Genomic DNA, 23,445 nt, shown 5'->3' on the forward strand with positions numbered 1-23,445 from the left:
AAATTGAGTTCTAGTTATAATTTTGCTTCAATGTAGATGCCAATTTGTATTCAAATAGAAGAGCACTCCAGATGAGAAGCACTGTAGCCACAAGTAAATAAAAATATGTTTGAGCTCTGCTTTACTTACAGGAGAAAAGCTCAGCCTTAATGCTAGCATTTCTCAACAGGATATTAAGAAATATCTTACATAAAGTATTTGCAGATCTAGCATAACCTTGAGAATACACTGATTGCATATCTTGGCTATACATATTTTTATAATCAAAGGTCTTTAACCTTTTAATAAATATGCATAATTATATGAAAAGCATAACTTTTACATGCGGAAAACACAATTAAGAATTCCAATCACATACTAAAAATGAACTTTGAATCATCAAAATCTTGACATAGGGTCTTTGATATTAGAATAGATTGTTGTATGTAATTTGCTTATCATTCTAGCCAACAAGGCTTTACATTTAAAGATAAAAGGAAAGGTGACTTCCTAATGATAGAACATGACTATAGAAATCTATGGCAAAGACAAGGGCAGAGAGGGGCACAGAGAACATTAAAGTTAATATTACGTTTTGATTAGAACATTATAATTATAATACCTAATATTTCTTGAATACTGTACGATACTGTTTTATCTAATCCTCACAGTGTCTATGAGATAGGTTCTATTATCCACCATTTTACAAATAAGAAAAATGAAACAGGAAACAAATCAATCAACTTTGTCTCAGACACACAGCTAAGTGTAACAGATAATCTGACTTTTTCTGGGTCCAGAGAATAAGCTATTATCCACTATGGTGTGAGCATTAAAGCCTCCAAACAATATAGGAAGTAAAGAATAATTTCTCTGGCTACCCGGATGAGGAAATGATGGCTCAGCGAGTTCGGGCTAATGAACCCCTCAGAGAGGGAGCCAGAGTTAAAAGTCATTCGAAGCCCCCTCCTCACGGGAGGTAGAGGCAGCACCAGGACATCTTTAACTCCACAGCAATAAAAATAACATCTAAACCATGTGATAAAAACTGACCAATACTTTATAGAAAGACCATTCACTGAAATAAATAAATATGAATTACCTCAAAAATTTACAACCTTCCCTTTTATCAGAGAGACTTTTGGAATATTAGTTCTCTTTAAGTGACCATTTCAACCTAGGCGTCTGCCCCTAGGAAACCAGTAGCTCACTCAGGAGTTCAATTAGTAAGCACGGCCTTGGGATCCAACTTTGGTGAGGCTGAGGGACATCCGCGGTCCTACCCACTCCATTTTTAAGCACAGTGCTGCCTTAGAGCAAGCATCCGATATACATGTGATCAAAAATTTAATTAATTAATGGGACAATGCTGACACAAAAGGTGGGGGAAATATAATATTGTAGGGTTTTCTGAGGCTGAAGGAAGAGAGAACATTTATTTCAAAGGAAGGAACAGCAGCATAGCAGCCCATTTGAGGATAAGGTAAGCATGAGATCCTGGTAAGAAAGGATATTTTTAGAAAGTTAAATTGGAATTTGGATTGCAGAGAACTTAGAATAATAAGCTAATGAGTTTAATTTTACAGCAGGAGCAGTAAGTTTTTTTCACTCTTTAAAACTTGGGGGTGATGCAACCAAAGTAGTGGTTCGGAAGATTAAGCAAATAGGAATGTGCAGAATTGATTAAAGAAGAAACAGATGGTGGTAGGCAGACAAATATCACAGCAGTCCAGTCAAAGGAAATATAGCTAAACAAGAACAGTGTTACAGAAGTAGAAAGATGTGTACCTATATAAGAGTAACAGTATAATGTGTAGTTACTTGATAATAGATAAAACATGCAAGAATAGAAAGAGGAGAAAAGAAGAAGGGTTTGAAACCTGGGATGACATGTGGCAAATTTAAAAGGAAAAAGAAACTGAGAAAACCACAGACAAACCGTGGAAGGCAGTGTGGCAGTTCCTCAGAAAGTTAAACACAGAATTACCATATGACCCAATAATTCCACTCCTAGGGATATCCCCGAAAGAACTAAAAGCAGATACTTGGACAGATACCATAGAAGCATATTCACAATAGCCAACCCAAGTGTCTATCCACAGATCAATGAATAAATAAAATGTGGTATATCCATTCAATGGAATATTCAATGTAAAAAGAAGTGAACTGCTGGTACATGCTTCAACATATTGAGTGAAATAAGCCAGACATAAAAGGACATATACTGTATAATTTCTCTTATATGAAGTACTTAGAATAAGCAAATTCACAGAGACAGAAAGCAGAATAGGGGTTCCCAGTGGTGGGAATTGTGGCAATGGGGTGTTATTGCTAAATGAGTTTTCGTTTGGGATGATGAAAATAGTCTGGAAATAAAGAGTGGTTAAAGTTACATAGTACTGTCAATGTATTTAATGTCAAGGAATTGTCCACTTGAAATGGCTAAAATGACTTTTATATTACATGTATTTTACCACAATTAAAAATAAATTAAAAAATCACAGAGAATTATAGAATTTTCTAGGTCTTGGAAACATTTGGAAATTAACTCCTCATAATTTCACAGGTGGTGAGGTGATTATGGCACAGAGAGGCTGCCACGGATTACCCAGGATTATACAGAGAGCCAGGTTCACAACAAGGAGTTTCGACTCGCATTGTCCTTTACACAGGGACAGCTTCCCCTCTGATTGGGAGAAAGTGTGAAAGGTTAGTTCACCTGCATACAAGTTGAATCTGAGTTATCACAAGGCATCTAGAAAGACGTGACCAACTAGTATTTGCGAGTAGTGCATTGCTGGAGGGGTGAGCAGAGAAGCTAAAGTAACATAGAAGTTCTCAAAGGAAGAGCTTACACAAACCCACCTAGAGAAAGGACAAGCACGCACGCAGGTAGAGCAGAAGGAAGAGGCATCCATAAACAATACAATGAGTGAGCACAGTAATAGAATATCAGCGAAGCCAAGAAGGGTCCCTTCTCAAACGTGGGATAGACTCAAAGAGCCAGTTCAGCCACTTACTAATAGCAGGGGAAATACTGCACATGTACTTCAAAGAAAATATTTTCACCTTCAATAAAAATTCCTTCCATATTTTACTATTTTGAATACATTTCAGATAACAAGACATAGGATTCATTCTTTTATTAAAATCCACAACAAAAGGAATAAAATTTACTAGTTAAATAATAATATATACTCTATCTCCTAACACACAAGAAGATAAAACTTTAAAATTTTAAACAGTCCTTATACTGAGCCACAGAAAATAAAACACTGCCTAAGCAGCACCCAATATTAAACAAAAAAATTAGCAAAAGGTTTAACACACTGCTCAATGGAAAAGTCTCCCTAAAATAACAAATACATTATTTTTATTTGAATTAAATAAATATTGGCCAACCTACAAAAAATAAGTTTCTCTTTCTAAGGGTCCAGAACATTAATGCCAAAGTCTCAGCCAAAGGTTTATGAAAGTATTACTGAATTGGGTCTGTTTATGATTAAAATACAAAGTTCTCAGGAAAAATTAGTCCCTCTGAGGACTTAAAAAATGACGAAGTACAAAAGCCTAGATTTCTGCTGATAGGAACAAACTAACATTCCTTGCTTCCCCCCAACATTTCCCCAATTTAATCTAAATGAGAGTCTTGAAAAGTCAAACATTCAATGTTAAAGATATACTATCTATGGACTAGGGTATTTTTATCAAAATGCTCTCTATGAAAGTGTTTTAAGAGGAAATCTTTAGCTTCATGAATTACAAACAGAGAGTCCTTTACAGTAACAAATTTATTCATTAAAAATATGTTGGGGCTGAGATGCAAATATATGTGAAAGAAATCTAATGCCCCCAGAACTTAAGTCATGCCTCTCTCAAAAACAAAAAACAAGCGAGAAATAAATACAGGCCCTGTCCTCTGACTAAAAGAGAAAGACACATAATTAAAACGAACCATGGAAAGGACTAAGATGGAAAAGGTGTAAGAAAGTACTACGTGCTCTTAATTAGATTTTTATAGGAGTGGGGTTACAGGGAAAAGGGCTGGAGGAGGACAGTGTCAGGAAAAATAATCTAAGGGTGGAGACCAGAAGAAAAGGACTTAGTAAGACCCAAGGGAAGAGTCAGGCAGCATATGCAAAGCCCAGAGGAGCAAGCACAAGGTGAATTCGGGGGGCTAGAATTCAGCCAGGAGGGGGGCAAGCCTGGGAGTGTTCAGTAGAAGCAGCTGAGGGAATGCCAAGAAGACCCAACAGCAGCAAGAACAAAATCATTAAGACCAACATTTACTGAGGACCTATCGCATGTCAGGGACTGTTTTAAGAACATGACATGTATTATCTCAACTAATCCTCGCAGTCCTCCGAAATGTATCTTAGAAAGCTGTGAGACTTGCTCTGAAGCTTAGAAACTTCAGGAACATGCTCAACATAACACATGCTATGAAGTCCTAATCCAGATCACCTGACATGGAGCAGCTGTCACCCACCTCAGCCTCCACTGCTCCTAGGATGGTCAAAGCCCTGAAAAGGTGTCGCGAAGGAAACACCTTGATCCATCTTGCTCTGTATCCTGCATCACTTGGACCACAGAGGAGCCACGGGGTGGGACAGGAAGGAGGTGGAGGACACCTGAGACATTGTAACAGTGAGTGGTCCAAGCCAGAGCTGGTGCAGCCTGAGCTCAGGGAGGAGAAACAGCAGGGAGAGAAAGGGGTGACCTTGAGAGATATTAAGGACGGCAATCTCAAGGATTGGAGGTGTAGAGCAAAGGAACAGGAAAAGTGAAGACTACTTCTCAAGATATCACGAGCTGGTAAAAATGCAAGAATTGGGATTCAGGGCTGTATTTTCTTTAGTGAAACTAGCCTCCAGGGAATGCATTCACCACCACTTTCATCCACTCATGCATACTCATGTTTATACAAAGCTTTACTCTAGGCAGCTCAATGTTGTATCAAGTTTTATCAACCATACCATGTAATAAATTAAAACAATTTTATCTAGGTGCAAGAGATAGGAAAATTGATGCAAATAAAGGTGTTCAAAACAATGGGCCACATAATGGAAAAATAAAGACATAAATTCTCTCTCTCCAGATACTTAAAGACCATTTTAGAAATTCATTTGGTATCTACAAATAATGTAATATTTATACTTGTTTTTTAGCATTCCCATTCTACCTTTTGATGTTACAAACAACAAAAATATATAAGAAGGACAGTGGAGGGATCTCTGATTGGCCAGCACTCTCAAACATTGGTCTAAGCCAACGTTTCTTTGAACAATGGAAGAAAAAGAATGCCCAATCCTAGCAGGTCATAAAAGAATAAGAGAACATAAATTGCCAACAATCCTTCGTGGGATGAGAAAGGTATAAATGAGGCACTAATTTCTGTTGACTAACATTCTCAACCCCCTAAACAGATCAATTCCATAACACAAATCTTGTAACTCAAGAAAATGAGCTTTTTCAACTAATGCCAGCAAGCAAGGCCTCAAAGAGAAAAGAAGAACACAGTACGTTTAAGTCTGGCAACAAGATTTTGACAACAAGATTACATTAGTTCCCAAGAATTTAAATTTTTCAAATAGGTGGTTTCTATACTATTATATAATGTATCATCTAAGCCATAGCAGAAAAAACTGTATAGAAATAAATTACATTAGCACTTTACATCAGGGTATATGAAAGGGAGAAACAACAATTGATTCATCTTATACAGAATTTATCTGTACAAGCTAGTATTTAGGATAGAGCATGGAACTCAAATCTTTCAAGAAGCATTTAGTAAGCTACCATCTTAGAAAAAAAAGTTGTCTTTTCCTGTCCCAGTGACTCATTTTCATTCTATCATAATTATATAACTAAGAACAATTATTGACCAGTTGCTCTCCAATAGGAAGCAAGAACAAAGGAGGAGGGGCAGGAGGGATGACAACTCAATGATAATTCATAACAGAAAAATACTTATCAAACACATGAGATTTAAAATATTTAAAAATGCACATATGTCAAAGGTGAAAATCTTTCAGAAAGTCTCATTTGGTTTTTGTGGATTTTATGTACTTAACATTTACAAAAGAGTTATTTAAATGTTTCATAATGAGTCAATGGAAGAAATAGTTTTTTTGAAATTAAATCTAGGATTTTCCAATTTTTTTGAATGTAAGATTACTGAAGCAAAGTTTACTAATATATTTTACTTTAGAAAAACAACTATTATGACTGTAATAAACGTTAAAAATTTTTTTTCTTTAATAAACTCTTACCACTTACAATCTTTTTTTTTTTTTTTTGGCAGGGTTTGGGACTTAAAAATAAAATCAGTATGCTCCCTTCTACTCAAACTCTCATAACACTCAGCCCCCAAATATTTTGGGGTGTTAATGGAAAAGAAAGCATAAAAAGTAAGTTAAAGGAAGGATGGACGGGAGGCAGGGAGGGAGGGAGGGAGGAAGAAGGGGAAGGAGGGATGCAGGAAATATTGGAACAAGAAAGAAAAGCAGCTGATACATTCCAGAATGGGCACACAGTGAAGCATAGAGTGGAGAAGTGAACTCTAAATTTTCTAAGAGAGTAACAAGAAATCCACACGCCTCTCAAACGCTTCCTCCTCCTTAACGTCTGTTGTTTACTTGTCAGGAGTGAGAGGGGTGGTTGAATTGTCCGAGCTCCTCAACAATAAAGGAAATCTGTCTTCAGTCTATGGGCTGCCAGCTGTGCCTGCTCTGGAGCATGTCTAAAGGTGTACCCAATCAAATCAATCTGAACATCAACTTGTAATGAGAAGGGTAAGTGTGTTGAAACAGAGATGCTTGAACATTACTGGTGGGAGTTAAATTGGTCCAACATCTACAGAGATCAATTTGGCAATAACCATCACAGTTACTACTGTATACACTCTAGTACAAAAGCATAAATGCATAATTTCATTTTTAGGCATTTACCCAAGAGATGCTCAACACAAAATGACTTGTGTAAAAATTTTATGCAACCCAATATTGTTTGCAATAGCAAAAGACAATAAATAACCTAAATGTCCCTCCATCGACAGCAGCTCATCTATACAAACAAAAATTATTAAACTGTTCCAAGATAAGTACACTTTTAGTATAGTAATATGGAAAGGTTGCCAAGCTATCTTAAGTGAAAAAAATCAAAACACAGTCATCGTAAATAGTATTTATGTTTTCATATTTGCTCATAAAAGTATGGTTTTCTTATAAAAGACACTTAAAAAACTAATAGCAATGGTTGCCTATGGGGAGGAAAGCAGGGTGACTTGGAGATGATGGTAGAAGGAATCTATTTTTTGTATACCCTTGTATAAGATTTGATTTTGAAACTAGGAATCTATTAAAAATCAAACAAATAACATCTTCTTAAATCTTTTTTTTACAAAGTTATCAAATTAATCCCCATTTAGTTCCATGAGTTATTCTCTGTTCTATAGGAATAGGGCAGACCACCTAGCTCTGATCACTCATCTCATGTAGATGTCTAATGAACTGTGAGGATAATAAGGAATGAACAGGGACACAAACTATTATCAACTTAAATACAATATTCTCTGTAGTCGGCGTGGGGATGTCTTCATATGAGAATTCCTTTAAAAACTTTGTATGTAATTCATAAGAAACAAGAACTTTCTTGTCTATATGAAAATGATTTTTAAAGACCAAAACAGTTTTCATATCAAATATTCATTCCTAAATCTATGTATTAAACTAGAAGCTGTGATCAAAGAATTTAACAAAGAAAATAACTTCCAAAAGCTATTAAGGTATAACATATTAACGATGGATTAGAATTTATAATATCCATATTTTATTTATTGAACATGTGAGTACCAGAAGTCTACTATTTCTAGAATAGTGGCTGCAGAAGAAGATGAAAATTTTGCCAGCTTTGGGTTACAGAGTAATAGTACAATTCATTTTCATCCTAGTGAAAATGAAAAACCTCTGAACTCTGAAAACAGATCTTAAAAAACAGCAAAAAAACAGCTCCCAAATAAATTAAATACCTAATATCAGGAAAAAAAATTAATTATATTCCTTTAAATTCTATTGCTTACAGATTATTAAATATAATCATGTTTTGTTCAAATACTATTTTTTCAAATAAAGCAGAAAACATACCTATCACAGCTGTAAACATATAGTAAAGAGTAATTTAATATTTTTAGATAAACGTTTGTAATATTTAAATAATGAAATATTTTTAGACTAATAAAATCGACAACTATCTTGGGCCCATAACACTTTTTGGCACCCTCATTTTCTTATGTCTCACAAAATCCTCTCTTAAGTAGGTCACAGCCAGTCTTACCCTCTACTTCCCATCACCTCCTCTACAAGGTAGTTAAAAACACAGCTGGCTTTCCAATTGTATTACAACAATTGCAATACAGCAAAACCATTAGGATACTGAGAAAAAGCAGGCAACAGACTGATAGTGCTCACCTCGAAACACCTGAATACATGGTCAATTATAGTCTCAGAGAAAGATCAGAAGAGATTAAATAAACTTGGGGATGAGAAAAAGCTGTGTGATCCAATATATCACCGTTTTTCAAATTAGGAACCATGTTGTATTCTAAACTTATTTTTTCCATTTCTTGGACCTTGCTTCTGAAATCACTCTCCAGTCTTTCTGCCACAAACAGATGCTAAGTGACAGACCCTGATGTAATCAAATCAATGAGTCAATAGTTTTGCTGTATTTATAAGGTTTACAAATTCATATGTTTTAACACTTAACAGGTTTTCAATGATTTACCTGTAATTCAAGTCTTTAGTTCATAATTTATCAAAAATGCACACAATGTTATATAGTATGGTTACAAAATAGTCAATCTAGTCCAACTGTCAAAGAATCTACCCGTAATACAAGTTATGAGGAAAAAAAATGAGGATAACGTATTTTCTTTTCTTCAATTTATTCAAAAACTTACTTAAGAATATTTGGGGGCTTAGTAGGAGCTTCAAACAAATAATGAACAAGATAAAGTCTGTGCCATTTTAGTACAGGGAAACAGACCTAACTAAAGATACATTCAAATGTATAAATGGGATGAAGAAAGAGAGAGGAGGGGCAGTAATGGAAGGCAGCATGGGTGTCAGCCCCCTTCAAATGTGGAGATCAGGGAAGGACCCTTCGAGGAGGAGGTATCTGACTCCATATATGAAAGACAGGAAGGAACCCAACCTGTGAAGGGTGAGGGAGAGCAAGCCAGGCTGAGGCAAGATGAAGGCTCTGCAGGGGGTGGGGGAGCCTGGACAGCTCAAGGAGCGGCAAAGGATCTTTTGGTACAGTCATGCAATGAGCACGGTGGAGAACAGTGGTCGATGAGATGGACGAGAGTGGAAAGGGCTTAATCACAAACAGCTTTGTAGGTAATGGTAAGGAATCTGGATTTTATTCCAATGTGTGGAAGAATCAAGGCTAATTTTTAGGTCTTTAGCTTGAGCAGTTAGATGGTGCCTTGTAAATGGAAAAACTGGGTCAAGAATAGCTTGAAGAAATCAAGAGATCTTTCCTTAGACACCCAACTACGGATATAAAGAAAGGAGTTGGGCATATAAGTCAGCAATCGAAACACAGACAAGTGTGGAAGCCGTCTTTATATGGGGCATGGGAATTCTCAATATATAGAGTGGATTTATAACCAAGGGTCAGAACAAGGTCGTCTAGGGAAGGACCTAGGGGAGGAGGCCCAAGACTAAGCATTGGAACAACACATCCTTAAAATGAAAACCAGGCCAATAACGCAAAAGGGAAATCAGAGTGTGCTGTCAACAAGGCAACACAGGCGACAGTGTCAAGACAAAAGGAATGACAAACTTCTTGGATGTTGGGAAGAGGAGGAAGATGATAATTGAGAAGAGGTCATTGCATTTGTCAACATAGAGGCTGGGGTGGCTTGACAAGCAATTTTAGTGGCATATTAGGGATGGAAGCCAAATGGAGTTGAAGAGTGTCTAGAAGGAAAAAGAACCTGAGCAGAGTAAAGAAAACGTTTTCATCAAGTTTAATTTGATGGGATACAGAGAAATGAACCAATAGCTTGCAGAGCACATTGGAGTCAAGGGGTTTAGAGTTGCTCCGCTGTAGTTTAAGGTGGAAATTAGTTGAGCACGTCTCTTTGCTGATAGGAAAGACGTAGCACAAAAGAGAGAGGTTCATGACTTGGGAGAGAGTTTAGTACAAGAGCAAAGTCTTAAGATTGAGAAGGGGTGGAGGCAGAACAGAAGTGAAGGGGTTAGCATTTCCGGAGGATCAGGGAAGCTTCCTCCCTTTTAAGAGGGAGGGAGGTACAAAAGCCAACATGGGTAGTTTTGCAAATTTGGTGGTGGGAACACAATACAACGATGCCTCTATAATATTGCTTCTGTTTTCTCAATGAAATGGGAAGCAAAATGATCAGATGGCCAGTTAACAAATGACTTCAGAGAATTAAAGGGAATTCCAAAGGTAGGAACACTGTGTTTCTGAAAGGGTTCAACTTAATTCTAACAAATACCAATATTGTAATTTCCAGCTTATAAGCTGGGAATCAAGGTACTTGTAAAAAAAAAAAAAAAGAGAGAAAAAAATGCTCAGTCTTCCAACCTTATACAGTTTAGTGTAATAAAAATAAAAGCATTTCAAAGATAATACACACTTCGTGTAAAGGAGGGTAAACAATGCAAATATATTAACAGGCAAAAACCCACTCCAAAATGGTGTGGAAACTACATGTTTATTTACAGTACTTTAGTATCTAGAATTTGCTCAGTCTTAAGAGCAAAGGAAAAAAAATGGCTTATAGATATACAGACCCATCTTTCTGGGTCTCATTGAGGGGAAAAAGAACATAAAATCGTTGGACATAATGTTTTAACATTTAAAACAGGAGTTTTTCTGAGCCATTTTAGGACCATGTTCAAGGTAGCTGGTAAAAATCTGTGTAGACTAGATTAAAAATATATAGCTACCTATATTGTAAAATTCTAAAATTAAAATATAGCCTATGAGTGATTCAATTTTTGCTCACAGGCTGCAGGAAATTGGTAGTGAAAACAACATACTGTAGGCTGAAAATGTTAATGAAATTTCTTAAACTGGGATTGTTTAAAGAATAGCATCCCACTGCTCACTGAACTTAGAAATAATGAACAAAATTTCAAAAGTAAATGATATACAGATGGGTGAGAATAGAGAGAGTTATAGTATGAAGCGTGTATTCTTTTCATCCCCATATTTAATCATGCAATCACAACAAAAATCTCTAACACTGTCTGCAAGAAAAATATAAAAAAGGCACCTGAAGTTCGAGGCTAAAAATGAAAATGTATCTTTATCCATGGTGCAAGTTTTAAATTTCTAGATCTCGCAGGTGTATTCGCAGGCAGGCAAATCAGCTACTAACAGACTCCCCATGAAGGTTAATCCATACACCACCAAAGATTTTTCACTCAGTAGACTTTCTGACTCACTTACCCACTGCTTGCAGGCTTTTAGCTCTGTAGGCCAAAGAAGCAATAAAACACAGCCAGTTATAAGGGAAAAGGAGAATTTGATGAGATCCTCCCCCCCTCTTTTTACTTGCTAATTTCTTTTTTTAACTGTAGAATATAACATATATTCATAAAAGTAATAACTTTCCAACTGCATTTTAACAAGTAGTTAGAGCAAATTTCAAAGAATATTATGGGTTACAATATCATAGTTTCAGTTATTTCCTTATTGTGAAATATAACATATATACAAAAAGGTGACAGCTTTCAAATTACAATTTAACAAGTAGCTATGGAACAAATTTCAAAGGATGCTATGGGTTAGAGTTCCACCATTTCAGTTCTTTCCTTCTAGCTATTCTAGTACCCTAGCAAAAAGAAAAAGAAAATTATATAGAGATTCAGTATTCATAATACTTTGTTAAATTCCATCTTGTCTATTGCAAACCCTTCCTCTAGTTTAATCTGATCTTCAAGGATGTCTAGGCAGTGACCGCCTTAACTTGCTCATGGTGAAAAGGGGTGTCAACTTCATGAGCAAAGAGGACACATCTGGTTGATGTTCTTGATGAGGTTCCTCTGGGTTTGGGGACTTAGGTGGCACAGGAGTTCTCTGAAGGATTTATGTTTCTGAAGAATAAACTTAGTGAGTAAAACTTTTGAGTCTCAGATGAGGATCTGGGTATTCTTAAAAAATAAGAAGAAAAAAGGTTTTCAGGACTACTGTTGACTTGGGCTTATCATATTGTGGTCATTCGGTATATCTAGGTGAAGCTTACATGAGAGAACCCCTTAAAACTACATAACCCAGCTCCCAAAGCAGACGAGTGACATAGTGCTCCCAGATTCACTCCTATTACAAAAGGATCCTGATGTTTAGCAAGTGTCCTAGTCAAAGCCTAACATTCTAGCCCTTCCTAAGGCACTTAGCAATCTCAAAGGATACTCTTACATTTAATTGCTTTAAAACCAAGCAAGTTTCTCAAAAATAAAAGGAAATATTAAAAAGAGACAGAGAGATTAAACACTAATGTCATTCTTGTGTCAGATTATGTTGTCCAGAAAAGAACCAGAGATGATTTTAAAAGGTTAAATTTTATTTTAAGTCTGATACAATGCCAAAGAAGAAACCAATTTTTAAAGAAAGGTTGATGGGGGCATCAGAAATACACAAAGGTTGAAAATGAACCAGACCAGTATAACAAATGGTACTTCCAAAATGGAGGGAGAACTTAATTTTAAGAAAAAGCTTAGTTACTCAACCCTAAAGAGAGTTGTTGAGGAGTGATTATTAAATCTATTCTTACCACAAATGAAAGATAGGAAGGAAAGTGACAGCCAATGAGTGCTTATGATATACCAGAAACAGGACTCACATTTTGACAGGTGCTGTCACTCAATATTTACTCAAAAACAAACAAAAACTCTGTCACAGGGTGGTTTCCATTTTGTAAACAGTGAAAATGAAGTTTGCAGAGTTTATACAGGCCGTACAACCAGTGGGTTGAAGTCAGAAAGCAGGACACACTAATTGGAGGGCCAGGGTTCAGGACACGGGTTTCCGAGGCCCCCCCTGCCTCCCACTACTGGGTATATGTGAGGGTCACAAGCTGTCAGCTGCTCTCAGGAGAACACACCAACCAGCGGCCCTGCATGCACGGGGCTGCAGAGGTTCTCCAGGAACTCAACCTGGCCCCGGGAAGGATGGCCAGCAGGCCCCTATGTGCTAGCCCAGCTCCTCCCTTTGAGGTTGTATTCCAGGGCTTTGTGATAATAAAATTATATAGACACGTGCATTCTATACATGCAAGATGCTTTTACCAGTATATTTTAAAATTTAGAAAAATATATTTAAAAGTATATAAAATATAACATCCCAAATAACTTTCAGATGTACATTATAATAGCTATTGCCCTATTTGCAAAGCCATCGCCCTATTTGTATCAAAATAATCTGCTATTGGCACTAATATATCCAGGTGATGTAGCAACTCCCTTAAAAGGTTGCTTTGATTTTGTTTTTGGTATTACGGTGAACACAACAGATTTCAGTTACAAAATTTTAAATTCTCTGGTATTTTAAAGTGAAAACTAAATTTAATTTGAAAATGATCTTGATGTTTTTAGTTCCTACATTGCCACTGCTACAGATTAACAGTTATGTTTGCCTCTGCACAAATTTTGCAAAGGTTTACCAATCTGGAAATGATATTGGTAAATCACCCTGGTTTTAACAGAAAACTGTGGAGCTTTAGCATTTGGAGTGAGGGAGCTTTGATTATTTTTATTCAGATAACCAGAACAGTCATTTGTTTACTCAGTGCCTATGAGCTAAGAAACAATCCACCTTTTCAATTGCTATTTGACAGCACCAAACTCCCACATCAGAATTTCTAGAGCTCCCATGTTTTAATGCCAAGACTCTTATGATCATTCCACTGATCAGTTTGCAGCTATTGTAATCATATTTCTGAAGAAGCATCTCCTAGTTTTGCAATTAAGAAATTATCATCATTTCACATTCTAGAAACCAACTTTTTTAAGTCCTAGGTCTGAGCTAAATGAGGGGAAAAAAATTTTTTTTTCCATATAGGAAAGGTTATTAAGCACTTGGAAAAAGGAAGTGAATCTTCACCTATGCAGGCAGATGAGTGAAAAAAGCAGTGGGAAACAGGAACTGCAGCCTGACTGCCCCTGACACTCATCATTTTATAACATCAAGTTAAAACAGACAGAAGCCAGTGCCTTATTGACTGTCTCAACTCAACTAAATTTATTTTTACTTTAGATCTTTAAAATTGTGACCTTAAATCAAATTCTAATGAAAAGTAAATAGGAAACACCTTCATTTTTAGAAATAGAAATTCATTTTTCCATGATTTTTGAATATACTTATTGTGTATCACCTGAATATTATTTATAAAGTGTAAATATTTTTAAATGTTTAAAAAACGTCAGAATAAGCAGAAAACTTTACCTTTCTTTGCAAATAAAACAAATGATGTGACAATCATTCTCTAGCATTATTTTATCTAAACCTGTTTTTATTGAACAAAGCTGTTCTCTACTGCTAAAATCTAGGACTTAAGTACAGGATAAACTATAAGCAGACACTGGCCACAGATTAGTCATTTTCATTTCAGAAGGAATAAATAATAAGAGGTTAGGAATGTTGTCTCATGCATGCAGAACACAAGGGTGGGGCAAAGAAGCATGGCTAGAAAGGGAGACAAAAGCGCCTAGAATAAGAAAAAGAAAAAGGAAAAAAAAAAAGACGTTGCCATTGCTCCTAAAACTCTGGCTTTGAGACTTTGCTGCTGGGTGTGGGACCCCTCATGGACCGGCAGATACAAAGGTCAGGGCACAGCACATTCAATGTCACGTTTGAATCGTGTCATCACTGACATTTATGACATTTAAGGTAGTTTCACTCACAGTTCACTTCCTTTAGTAAAACGCGCCAGTTAGATGAAGCTTTTGCTTGAAGGAAAGAACCCTAAAACATGGAGTTTTCTCTAAAGGTCAAGGCAGTCAGACCTCTCCAGCAGAGCTGCAGTGGAGGTAGAAAGCCCTTCTGCTAATTGGGCACAGGCCTGTTCACCAAGACAAGGTAGTGAAAATGGCAAGCTCCCAATTATCTTCTATTTCCCTTAAGGTCCCTCTACTTTTTGGTCCTAAACTCTTCTAATCAAGCATTGTAAAGTTCCTGTCTCCTCTTTCGTGGAATTTATTAGTGGCAATACAGTGTGGGGATATAAGAACAAAGTCAACTTATGATCTATTTATCTGCCAATATTAAAGTATAGTCTGGGCAGAGGCAGGCAGATGGTCATGGTTAAAAGGAATTCAAACTTCCTAAACCACGGACAGCCATCAAAATTAAAGTTTTGCTGTTTTTTGCTTGTCTCTGGGGTCTCAGAGTGAAAATTTCAGGAGCACGAAGGCTCTTTCAAGGTAATACATGTTCGACAACTCCTTTAGTTTTCAAATACTTTGTGTTTCCTCTGAGATCCCCCAGAAAGAAGGAAGTCACAAGACTGACTCAAGAAAAAGATGCTCTTTCAAGCTACACAGTCTTCAACAATGTGAGATGAACCTGATGAAGCTTTCGATCACAGGCCATTCATCTGAGCATGGCGAAACAGTCACTGGAAAGCAAGGCTCCAGTTTCTGGATATCATGCTGTGCCTCGCCCAGGTGCTTTCCAGGTACAGAGTTCTAAGACAATATATCACCTACCTGTTATTACAGAAGAATAAAACTTACAAATATTCTGAGAAAGGGAAAGACTTTTCAATATCCCCTTACATATCAGTCCCACACAAAGAGTAAGACACTCATCGCTTGTAAAGGTACCCTGCTAGCTCAGCACTTGAATATGGTCTTTTGTCCTTTCATCCATCGAGTTCATTCCCACTGGTACAGCAGGTGTGGCCGTAATTGCCTTCAAAGACAAAGATAACGAGAGACAAGCACTCCAGTAGGAACCAGAGCAAAAACACAACCACTGGAGGTATATAAAATCTAGAACTCCATTGACCTCTTCTGCCTAGAGGCCATAACTAAAATAAGACAGCCATCGGTTCTATCCTGATGGATCCCAAATAGTGACAGCAGAGGGTGCACGTGTTTTTTAAGTACATAAAAACATTCTTTTATCTATGGGATGCCATTGCTGTATTATCTTGTTAATGGCAAAAACTAAAAAGAAACAAAGCTGCAAAACAGGTGTCAGGCCACTGAAGTCAGATTACTCATGGAGAGTATTTAACAGAATAAATTCACAATTAAATGAGAATGGCTGAACTGGCTTTCCAGTGGTATCCAACAAAACCTATTCTTCTTCTTCTCCCCAAATAGCATATTTTTATATTCTATTTCTTGCCCAATTTTTAAAATAGGTTTCCTTCCACTGTCCTTGTCCTGTTGAACAGTTTTTACACTAATTAATTAACCCGCTGATGGGAAATCACCAATGGCTTCTACTCTTCCAGGTGTACACAGCCTCATTAATATCAGTTTTAGTGAAGGGATCATCATTTTTTAAACTATGCCAAGGAAGAAGTTTTTAGGTTTAAGAATCAGTTAGCTACCGTTATCTTCATAGACTGAGAGAATAAGACTACATGCTTTAAAAACAAAACAAAACAAAAAAAGACCCCTGTTTGAACATACAACAAATACTTCAAATAATCAACAAAAGAAAATCACAATTCAGTGTGTGGGGAAGAAAAAAAAGGTGTGGATTCTCAATGCAATCTTTTTTCTTTAAAAAGGAACTATTTTATAGTCAAAATTACAAAAAAACTATACTACTTCCTTAAAATAGATCTACAACTGCAATAGTAAGATAGGGCATATCTTTATAATGTAATGAAATGTATCATTTGAGAAACTCTGAGGCTGCCAATATTTTCTCCTAATCTTACAGTAGAAGTAGTCATATTTAGCATATTTAGCGATCTGTTGGTTGCCAACTAACCCCCACCTATGCCAACACTATTCCCCCCTTCCTTGCTTTAACAGAACCCCAATCAGGTTCAGGTATGAGCAAGCATGCACTCTGGGGAAGGCTGCCACCCACCCCCATCAGCTCAATTTGTCTAATCCAACTGTAGTTATTTTACTTCCTTTGATTTAAAAATGGGCATGTCCCTCCCCCCTACGTGGGATCAGACACCCAGGGGAGTGAATCTCCCTGGCAACGTGGAATATGACTCCCGGGGAGGAATGTAGACCTGGCATCGTGGGACGGAGAACATCTTCTTGACCAAAAGGGGGATGTGAAAGGAAATGAAATAAGCTTCAGTGGCAGAGAGAATCCAAAAGGAGCCGAGAGGTCACTCTGGTGGGCACTCTTACGCACACTTTACACAACCCTTTTTAGGTTCTAAAGAATTGGGGTAGCTGGTGGTGGATACCTGAAACTATCAAACTACAACCCAGAACCCATGAATCTCGAAGACAGTTGTATAAAAATGTAGCTTATGAGGGGTGACAAGGGGATTGGGAAAGCCATAAGGACCACACTCCACTTTGTCTAGTTTATGGATGGATGAGTAGAAAAATAGGGGAAGGAAACAAACAGACAAAGGTACCCAGTGTTCTTTTTTACTTCAATTGCTCTTTTTCACTCTAATTATTATTCTTGTTATTCTTGTGTGTGTGCTAATGAAGGTGTCAGGGATTGATTTGGGTGATGAATGTACAACTATGTAATGGTACTGTGAACAATCGAAAGTACGATTTGTTTTGTATGACTGCGTGGTATATGAATATATCTCAATAAAATGAAGATTAAAAAAAAAAAAAAAAAAAAAAAGACATAATGCTGAGCAAAATAAGCCAGGCACAAAAAGAGAGATATTGTATGTTACCACTAATGTGAATTCTGTGAAAAATGTACAATGTTTTATACTGTAGAATGTAGGGGACCTAGAGATACCAATTAGTGGAGGGGGAATGATAATCTAATAAGAACAGATAAACTATGGAGAGTAATCTCAATGTTATGGGAATGCTCAGAAATGATTATGGTTTGTAAACTTTCTTGGATATAGTAAGATCATGTTGGAAGCAATAGAGTTATTTTAGGTTTTTTTTTTTCTCTTATTCCTTTGTTTTCTTAGGGGTTGTTAATTTTCTTGGGGTATGGTAGGAACATGTTGGAAGCAATGTAGTTATTTTAGATTATTTGTTTTTCTTACTCCTCTGTTTGGACATGGTTTATTAATTTTCTTGGGGTATGGTAGGAACATATTGGAAGCAAAGTAGTTATTTTAGGTTATTTGTTTTCCTTAATCCATTGCTTTGTTTGAAATGTTGTGGGGTTTTTTTGGTTGTTGTTTGCCTGTTTGTTTTTAATTTTTTGATAAACAAAGTTAAAAAATTGAAAAAAAATCAGTAGAAAAATGGGAGTAAAAACTAAATGACAAATAGGGTGGGATGGGGGGATGGTTTGGGTATTCTCTTTTCACTTTTATTTTTTATTCTTATTCTGATTCTTTCTGATGTAAGGAAAATGTTCAGAAATAGATTGTGGTGATGAACACATAACTATATGATCATACTGTGAACAGTTGATTGTATACCATGGATGACTGTATGGTTTGTGAATATATTTCAATAAAACTGAATTAAAAAAAAAAAAAATGGGCATGTCAACCTCTCTCTCCAACTAAGCCACCTTTGCAGGTGATCTCGCTGCCCTCCCCTCACCTTGGCACCTGACTCCCAGGGGTGTAAATCTTCCTGGCAACGCAGGATATGACTCCCAGGGATGAATCTGGACCCGGCATTGTGGGATTGAGAACATCATCTCGACCAAAAGGGGGATGTGAAATGAAACGAAACAAAGCTTCAGTGGCTGAGAGATTTCAAATGGAGTCAAGAGGTCACTCTGGTGGACATTCTTACACACTATATAGATAACCCTTTTTAGGTTTTAATGTATTGGAATAGCTAGAAGTAAATACCTGAAACTACCAAATTCCAATTCAGTAGCCTTGCCTCTTGAAGACAACTGCATAAAATGTAGCTTACAAGGGGTGACAGTGTGACTGTGAAAACCTTGTGGATCACACTTCCTTTATCCAGTGTATGGATGGATGAGTAGAAAAATGGGGACAAAACCTAAATGAAAAATAGGGTGGGATGGGATGGGGGGGGGCGTGATTTGGGTGATCTTTTTTATTTTTATTTTTTATTCTGATTCTGATTCTTTCTGGTGTAAGGAAAATGTTCAAAAATAGATTGGGGTGATGAATGCACAACTATATGATAGTACTGTGAACAGCTGATTGTACACCATGGATGACTGTATGGTATGCGAATATATCTCAAAACTGAATTTTTTTAAAAAAATGGGCATGTCAAGAAATTCTGACCAACAAAACAGGAAGGGACATCTGCTTAGGGGCTTGTGGGGAAAGTTTATTTGCTTTCAAAAAGAGCCAGGAAGAAAAAGTCCCTGTTCCCTTTCCCCTCCTGCAGGATGTGAGGGTTGGAAGGCTGACAGGAGAGGACAAGCTGGAGAACAAAGCCAATATGCTGGGTGACTCCCTGAAAAGATGGAGAACTGGAGACTGCAATGATGCCGCCGAGCTGCAAATTAAACCTTCTGGCCTTCCCTTCCTCCAGACTTCTTGTTCTATTAATTAGGAATTGTCTTTATTATTTAATCTGCTTTTAGTTAGGTTTTCTATTATTAGCAGCCACATTTTTTCTAACTAACATATCAAGACGTGTTGAGCGCTTCTGGATGCCAGGCATGAGTCTAAACTCTCTGCAGGTACTACATCAGGTGACACAGAACCCTATGAGTTGGGTTCTCTGATTACCCTGTTTGACAGACAAGTAAACTGAGGTATGGACAGGTTTAGTAATGGGCCCAAAACTCAGATATGACAAATAGCCAGGAAGACCGACAAGCCATTCTGATGCCAGTGTCTAAGCTAAACTAAATCTTGAAAACATTTATTTCAAAGAGATATAAAATAACATAAATTAACTTCAAAATCTGGTAGTATTTTAAGAAAATTGTTTTCTAAGTAGAACATCCATGTATTTTTTATTGTTTAAAATTATTTCCATCCCACAATGAATGTATCTAACTTTCATTATGATAAAAATCAGTAAATACCATTAATGGTATCAAAAGCAAACTGTCCTTTTTGTTGTTGTTTCACAATTGCCACACACCCTCTCACATGCACAATTATTTTAGGAGATCCTCAATATAAAACATAGACTGAGATGAAATTAAAAAAAAATTTCTCCCACTGAGAAATCTAAATGGAAAACATCTATTCCAATATCTAGAGAAAAGAATTCTTAATGAATTTAATAATTATTGAATCAGATCAACAACAAAACATTTTTTTACTGAGTACCTACCTCGTTTTCCATCCATGCGAACTTCTTTAAGAAAACCAAGTGACCAGGTATGTATAAAAAAACAACCAAGTGACCAAGTATGTATTTTTTTTTAACTATTAAAACTACAAAGAAAATAAAGTTAAATTCTTAGTCTACATATGAAGCTAAGGCAAATTTGCTTCTCTAACAGTGATGTAACTGTAACAATTTTGCAAATAATCATTCTTCCGAAAATGAGAAACAGTTTTTCTACCTGAGTGGTAAACTACTCTGATTTCCTGAACTGCAAATGACTGCAATGCAAAATAAACTTAAATACTATAAAATAGGTCCTTGACATTTATGAAGAGATAAATCCCCAAACCTGACAAAATAATCTAAATTCTGAAACACCACTATAGCCGATGTTCATCTTATAAAATGAAGTCTGGCATAAGAGAAAATTTTAATTTGCTTCTTCATATCCTGTGAGCTATTGTCTATTGATGAATTAAAGAGCCTTTAGTCTGCCTGGAAAGTCTTCATTGACTGCATTACACCTGTGCCTCAGCAACATGACAAACTCTAAAGTCATGATCCTGCAGAATCTACAGCAAATAATCACAACTTCTCTTAAGAAATGTTTGATCAGGGACCATTGCAGAAATACAATTAGTTTATGTTAGATGAACTCTAACATAGAGCCTGATACTTAAAGTTGGTTAGAATAATTTACCTTCAATCACCATTGTTATGGGGGAAACCTCTTTGGGGAATGGCTAGGATGTTACATCAATGACGCATGTGTTAGGATTCACAGATGTTACCTGTTCTTGCTTCTCCAGCCACTTGTCCACCATTGGATGACTGGCACTCAGGGACGAGCGAGCATTGTCCCTCTGAAATTGGTTAGACCAGTTACTGGTATCCCGTGGGAGGCTTCTGTAGTTTTCATCTTTCTATTCAAAAAGAAACATAGACATGTCTTGTAAAAAAAAACAGACCTTGCAAATTAATGCTATAACTGGTTTTTCAAAAACAGCTGAAAAACAGTTCCACATATTTCAAATATTTCCTCAAGCCTATACAAAACAGCTGATTGAGGAAATTCCACACAGATTAGGACAGAGGAGACTAATGACCGAAGCAGGCGAGTCAAACACATACAGGGAGGTGCCGGGAGACAAAATCCCACACTCGCCCTCCCACCCAAATCAGTCTCCCCAGGCCAAGAATGCACACCAGAAAGTGAAAAACAGGTCTCCATTTTGGTATTTTTTCTTTTCTTCTTTTGAATCTTACAATTATATTGTGAGGTACCTTCTACAATTCATCAAAAATGTTTAAAACAAGGAAGATCACTGAATCGGCTCTCTATCTGGAGGCTTCTAGTTTTTCACTTTGGTCAAAATAAATCTTAGGACTTTCTAGACGTGATATGTCACCTACATCTACTTCACATGGTGGTCAGTAGCATCAACTCAAGCATCAAGTAAAGAAAAAAATTGGCCTATCACAACACTTCGTATATTATAGGTGCATAATTGTTCCCTTGGACATTCCTAAGGCAACTGATGTCTGTACATATGAACCTATTTAGGCAATAAATATCTATTTAATCCTCTTCAGAACAACCAAATGTACTGGATATTTCTTTCAAATAACAAATTATAACAACTTCCTTTGGCATTTGGACTATCAAACTTAATTTCAATGTTCTGAAAAGAAATGAGAAAGCTAAGGAAGTCAAACTTTTAAGTACAATAACTAAATCTAGATTATCTCCTACAAGATCAAATTAAAAATTCCAACCTCAGTTCAATCTATTTGTATCAGTGCTCCACTTTAAGAGAAGTATTGAAATACTCCCATTAATAAGTCTGTTAAGAGTTGTCTGCAAATATTATTGTTTATTCTTCATTATTCAAACTATTTTAGCAATCAAGTGAAACAGAAACAAAAAGTGCAATATAAAATGTTTGCATCATATCAACCTTAGCTGTTGAACAGGATACTGTTTTCTCTTGCTTTGTGAGTCCACCAAATAACAAAACTTAAAAATGAATTCTTAGTCTAGGTATTCATGATAGTTTGAATTATGTTCCCCAATTTAGACGTGTTCTTAATCCTAATCCATGTTTCTGTAGGTGTGAACCCATTGTATACAGGACCTTTTGAAGAGGTTATATTTAATTGAAGTGTGGCAAACTGAATCAGAGTGCATCTTAAATCTGGATTGCTGGAGGCCTCTATAAAGAGAAGCCACAGGGAGCAGCGGGAAGTCAGTGGGAACCAGAAGGGCAGAGAGGGAGAAAGGAGAGGATGTCCCCATGTGAGAAGATGCAGAGATCCGAGACAAGGAACCCCAAGGATTATGGCAAGCCAGCACCAGAACGCGACAGTCTTTGGGGAGAAAGCATGGTCTTGCCGAAGCCTTCATTTGTACTTGTGGCCTCTGCACCACGAGCCTATAAATTCCCAATATTTTAGCCAACCGACTGTGTGGTATTTTTAATAGCAGCTCAGGCAAACTAAGACAGTATTCTCTGTCAATACTATGTGATATGAAAATGCATCAACCAAAACCAAAAATCTGCACATATTTACCAGTATAACCTTTGATATAGAACTTTGAAACTGATTTTTTTAAAGAATTAATCCATAAAAAATAATATGAACTTAAAAACTCAGTATCAGAATTAAACTTTAGCAGCAAGTAAATAATTTTCACTAGAAAAAACTATACATTTCTGGTTACTGTACCTCAAGAAAGCTGTAATGAAGCATAACCACAAGTACAAAGGAAATGCTGCCTTTAAAAGAGGCTCCTCAGCGCACAGGGATTATGGAACAACTGTGTTTACAGTATGGAAATGGTAAGAGGAAATGGTCAAAGTCTAAAGGAAAGAGTGAAGAAATAAAGAAATTAAAGCTCACCAAATCTCAAAATACTAAGAGCCTCTTCTTAAAATCTGATTATGACAACTGCAGAACAAATGAGCTGTTGCTTTACATGATAGAAATAAACATACTAGCAAGAAATTTATATAAAGACATAAAGGGTGGATAAATTTATTAATGACAGAAACTTAAATGTCTACAAAGA

At 36.5% G+C, this 23,445-nt stretch overlaps 1 protein-coding gene across 17 annotated transcripts in view; it reads right to left on the bottom strand.

Moving 5' to 3' along the window:
- PARD3 (par-3 family cell polarity regulator) overlaps positions 1-23,445 on the bottom strand; it is a 680,011-nt gene that overhangs the window by 304,419 nt on the left and 352,147 nt on the right. For all 17 annotated transcript variants that reach the window (XM_037835598.1, XM_037835600.1, XM_037835599.1 and 14 more), the window contains exon 5: positions 21,167-21,298. In XM_037835598.1, coding sequence (XP_037691526.1) covers positions 21,167-21,298 — 132 coding nt within the window. The remainder of the gene's footprint in view (positions 1-21,166; positions 21,299-23,445) is intronic.

This window comes from Choloepus didactylus, chromosome 5, assembly GCF_015220235.1.
Source record: "Choloepus didactylus isolate mChoDid1 chromosome 5, mChoDid1.pri, whole genome shotgun sequence".
Lineage (NCBI taxonomy): Eukaryota > Metazoa > Chordata > Mammalia > Pilosa > Megalonychidae > Choloepus > Choloepus didactylus.